The sequence below is a fragment of the Octopus bimaculoides genome, chromosome 8 (genome assembly GCF_001194135.2).
Source record: "Octopus bimaculoides isolate UCB-OBI-ISO-001 chromosome 8, ASM119413v2, whole genome shotgun sequence".
NCBI lineage: Eukaryota > Metazoa > Mollusca > Cephalopoda > Octopoda > Octopodidae > Octopus > Octopus bimaculoides.
The window spans coordinates 54,766,919-54,771,897 of record NC_068988.1 but is presented as its reverse complement, the minus strand read 5'-3'; the positions used below and the strand labels follow the sequence as shown (position 1 = coordinate 54,771,897).

The 4,979-nt window shown below is 37.8% G+C and overlaps 1 protein-coding gene across 18 annotated transcripts in view; it reads right to left on the bottom strand.

Annotated features, from left to right (window-relative positions):
* The window catches only part of LOC106882633 (tensin-1), an 835,201-nt gene that overhangs the window by 83,713 nt on the left and 746,509 nt on the right, over positions 1-4,979 (bottom strand). For 16 of the 18 annotated variants that reach the window (XM_052970114.1, XM_052970115.1, XM_052970121.1 and 13 more), the window contains one exon: positions 2,401-2,607. In XM_052970114.1, the coding sequence (XP_052826074.1) occupies positions 2,401-2,607 (207 nt within the window). The remainder of the gene's footprint in view (positions 1-2,400; positions 2,608-4,979) is intronic. The other 2 variants (XM_052970116.1, XM_052970118.1) reach the window with 2 other exon arrangements.

The following is a 4,979-nucleotide window of genomic DNA, read 5'->3' as shown; positions in this document are numbered from 1 at the left end:
AGAGAGAGAGAGAGAGAGAGAGAGAGAGAGAGAGAGAGAGAGAGAGAGAGAGAGAGAGAGAAAGAGAAGATCAGTAAGAGATTACTAAAAGTAATTCCAGTTTTATCAGATATACCAGCTGCAATCTGAGACATTCAAGTGGAAGATCATATTTCCAATAAAATGCTGAAAGAGCTTCCTTACTTTTGCACTGGATCACCAACTTAGTTTTCACTTGATAGATATTAATTAACTTCATAAACCAACAGTCAGTCTACCAGACAATTTGTTATAACAGCAAGAATAGAAATAACAGTAAATAAATTAGAAATGGGAAGAAAAAAGCAAAATAGAAAGTATATTTATGAATTATAATTTCAAAGAGGTCTTAGCTTGAGAGTTGTAAGTGCGCGTGCATGTGCACACACACAAATTGAATTACAAATAAGCATAATATGCATGTAGTCATTCTCTGAACATGCAGGGTATCATAAACATTATAAATAAATAATTGCAGCGTGGAAGGTGTTTATAAGCCATTTAAGAAACACACAAAAACCGTTAGATTCACTTCAACATATAAATTTAATTTGCCAAAATATTTTCATCGCTTTGAGACCGCGACCTGTTCACTGACAAGATGCAGCATGGAATTTTGTCAATGAACAGGTCACAATCTCAAAGCGATGAAAATATTTTGGCAAATTAAATTTAAATGTTGAAGGGAATCTAACGGTTTTTGTGTGTTTCTTAAATGGCTTATAAACACCTTCCACGCTGCAATTGTTTTCGTTCCAGCACACGATCTTAGATCAGGTCGCTTGCTATGCAAGTATATCTCCGTAATTATAAATAAAGCTACTGATAAAACATGCAAAATATCACATGAAACTTTAAACATTCTTTGAAAACAGATGACATTCTCCATGTAGTGAGCTTCTTTCAGTTTTGTCTTCCAAATCCACTCTCAAAGTTTTGGTCAACCCAGGGCAATTGTAGAAGATAATTGGCCAAGGTGCCACACAGTGGGACTGAAGCAGAGACCACATGATTGGGAAGCAAGCTTCTAAACCACATAGCCATGTCGATAAAATAAAATACAAGTCCAAAGTAAAGGATTGGTAGAATAGTTGGAGTACTGAACAAAATGCTAGACAATATTTGTTCTGACTCTTGATGGTCAAAGTGCCCGAGCAGGTGAACTTGTGGAAAAGGCAGACCCAGGAAGATATAGGACGAAGTGATGAAGTACGATCTGTGAATGTTGGGTCTCATGGAAGCATTGACAAGTGATTGAGACTTTTGGTGATCTGCTGTGCTTGAGAAGACTTGTCAAACCAAGTGAAATCATAGTTGTGGCCAGTGCTGGTGACACGTAAAAGGCACCCACTGCACTCTTGGAGTGGTTGGTTCTAGGAAGAGCATTCAACCATAGAAACCAAGCCAAATCAGACCAGAGCCTGGTACAGCTCTCTGGCTTACTAGTTCCAGTCAAACACATGCCAGCATGGAAAACAAACGCTAAATGATGATGATGATGATGATGAGGATGATGATGAAGGAATGCTCTGACAAATTAGAAACCACTTTTGCATTTTCTCATAAATATTCCATGAAAAGCATATGGCACTTGTCAAGGAAGTCAGTAGGGGGTTACATATATAACCTGCTGATGTAGACAGGAAAGGATGAAGGGTGAACCTGACTTTGGTGAAATTTAAACTCAGAACAAAGAGCAGATATGACCAAATATTCTACGGCTCATAGTCTCTCTTGCTAAGCTCATAATTAATTAGCTGTATGGTACAAGTATTGATCATCATCATTTAATGTCTGTTTTCCAAGCTGGCATGGGTTGGATACCACACTAAGCTCCATTGTCTGTTTTGGCATAATTACTACAGCTGGATGTCCCTCTTAATGTCAACCACTTTACAGAAAGTACTGGGTGCTTTTCATGTGGCACTAGCAGCAGTGCTTTTCATGTGGTGATGGTCATGCTTTAGAATTAGGTGAAAATAATAATGTGGAATATTCATGCACTTTCTAAGGGAAATTAGGAAAAGTGAAGCCATGCCTGGTGCCTCTTTACTTATTGCCATTTAAAATTTACATTTCTACATTTAGAAACAGCTATTTCTCCTCCAGTTCTTCCTCTGACTGTTAAATGGTGGGGTACTTTCATTGAAAGAAATCAAGGACAATGGGAGGGTTAGTGAGAGGAAGAGAGAAAGAGAGAACAGTGTGGAAGGCATACAGTGAAAAACAGCAGAGTAGGAGAGGGAGTTAGCAAAAAATGAGAGGAGGGGTGGGAAAAATGAGGAGGAAAAGAAAGAGAGGTGGAGTTTGAAGGGGAGGGACTGAATAGGGTGAGAGGGAAAAGCAGGAGGAGAAAAAAAAGCAAACAAGACACAGCACTACCGTAAGAGGAGGATATACCCGAATCCATACTAGAATCATGCACAGATCCGTTGATGCCATTGACGTATGTAGTACTAGTAGTCGTAGTGGTTTCCATTCGCCTCTTGTTGACTGTAGCATAGAGACTGCCATCTAGTGGACCTTCAGAGTGCTGGATAGTTTCATTGATGTTCACTGTGCTATCTAGACCATTAGCATTGACATCAGCTGGAATGAGAAGAGAGAAGACTTATATTAACAGTAACAAGAAGAGAAAGGCATCATTTATATTAACAGTGACAAGAGAGAGAGAGAGAGAGAGAGAGAGAGAGAGAGAGAGAGAGAGAGAGAGAGAGAGAGAGAGAGAGAGAGAGAGAGAGAGAGAGATTTAGCAATTACAGTACAAATTACACATGTTTATATTAGCCCATCTTGTTTCTACGTCATTAACTGTGTGAGTCTCTTGGGTTCAGTCCCACTTCACCGTACTTTAGGCAAGTGTCTTCAATTATAGCCTTGAGCTGACCAAAGCTTTGTGAGTTGATTTGGTAGATGGGAACTGGAAGAAGTTTGTTGTGTGTGTGTGTATGTGTGTGTGTTCTCTTGTCTTCACGTCATATGATGGTTATAAATAAGTATCATCATCATATTGCCTGTCCTAAGAGAAAAAAACATGTCTAAACATGGGAAATATTATCATGTTTGGAAACAAGTAAAGGTTGGTGACAGGAAAGGCATCTGGCTAGAGAAAAATCTGCTTCAACAAAATTCTGTCTGATTCATGCAAGTATGGAAAAGTGGACATTAAAGAATGATGAAGATATTGGCCAAGGTCCTCTTATATTTATGTGATATGGAAAGTGGTTGAAAAGACATGAGTGAAAGCTCAGATTATCACAAATTCATAGAATTGTCATCATTTTAATATCCACTTTTTCATGGTTGCCTGGGTCAGACAGAGTTTACTGAGGCAGATTTTCTACAACCAGATGCTCTTCCTGTCCCTACCCCTTAACTATTTCCAAGGAAGGCAATATTTCGTCATGGTCAGATGTGTTTTCACAGGGTATTGGAAACAACACTGCTTGTATAACAGTAACACTCACTTACAACTACCACACAATGTCAGGACAAGGAGATACAAATATACACACACACACACCATCATCATCATCATTTAACGTCCATTGTCCAAGCTGGCACGCTAGAAAGCTGCACCACATTCCAGTCTGATTTGGCATGGTTTTCTATGGCTGGATGGCTTTCCTAACGCCAACCACTCTGAGAGTGTAGTGGGTGCTTTTATATGCCACTGGCATGGATGCAATTTGCATGACACTGGTGTGCATTTATGTGCCGCTGGCATGGGTGCCAATTTATGTGACACTGGTATCTGCCACAACTGCGATTTTGCTTGGCTTTATGGGTCTTCTTCTCAAGCACAACATAATGCCAAAGGTCTTGTTTATTGCCTCCATGAGGCCTATATATACATATACACATGATATGCTTTTTCAGTTTCTCCTCTACCAAATCCACTCACAAAGATTTGGATGGCCTAGGGCTGTAATAGAAAACAATTGCCTAAGGTGCCACACAGTAGGATTGAACCAAAAACCATGTGGTTGGGAAGCAAGCATCTTAACCACATAGCAATGCTTATGCCTGACGTGTTTAAATTAAAATGATCCCAATTAGGAACTGAAACTTGGAATAAGAACTTGGCTAATTTGTTGGATATTTATCTGCATGATGTCATAAATGTCAAGAAAAGTAGGAATATAGGATTTTGTAATGGCATATAACTAATAGATTTAACACTTTTGTTACCAGGTTTCTCATGGAATGCATGTGTGAGTGTGTTACAATGAAATTCTAAAAATAAAGATTTTGGTGGGATTTAGCAAATTAACTTAACAAAGAATTAAGCTGGTGTTTGGAACATCATTTATGAGAAGCTCCTTTCATGAGATTATGACAGGTTATAATATAAATATGACCATTTTTATGATGAAAAGTTTTATATCACAGAACCAAAGGTCATTTCAGGTGGATTGTATTTGAAAGGGTTGTATTTGAAAGAAGATATTAAACATTGGAAGAAATGACATAACAATCGATACAGAACTATTTAAGACTTTTGCGATATTTAATCATCAAACACCATCCTTTAAAAATACTGGCTATTACATATAGAAAGTGTGTCAAGGCTATAGATTGAGCCATTTTAAGAATTTGATGGAAGTATGGAATAAAACAATATGGAATTAACCATTTTGTTGCCATATTTCTGTTGAAATACATTACTCTTGTTTCAATTAATTTTGAACATAAAGAAAAATTTCCTAAAATAACTGCCATTATCATGCTAGTGTTTAAAACAAAGTATGAAATTTTGATGGAAGGTTTAAATTTAGATGAATTTAAAATGAGAAAGTTTATGGCATAGACCCAGGGGCAGTCTCAGCCAGATTTGTATAAGAATTAAGAGCAAATCTATCAATTTATAGTACTGGGAATAAAGTTTTGGTAGTGTGGCAGGATGATAGGGAAAAAGTAATGGAAATTTCAACTCCGAGTGATGGTTGATGGGGCTGGGG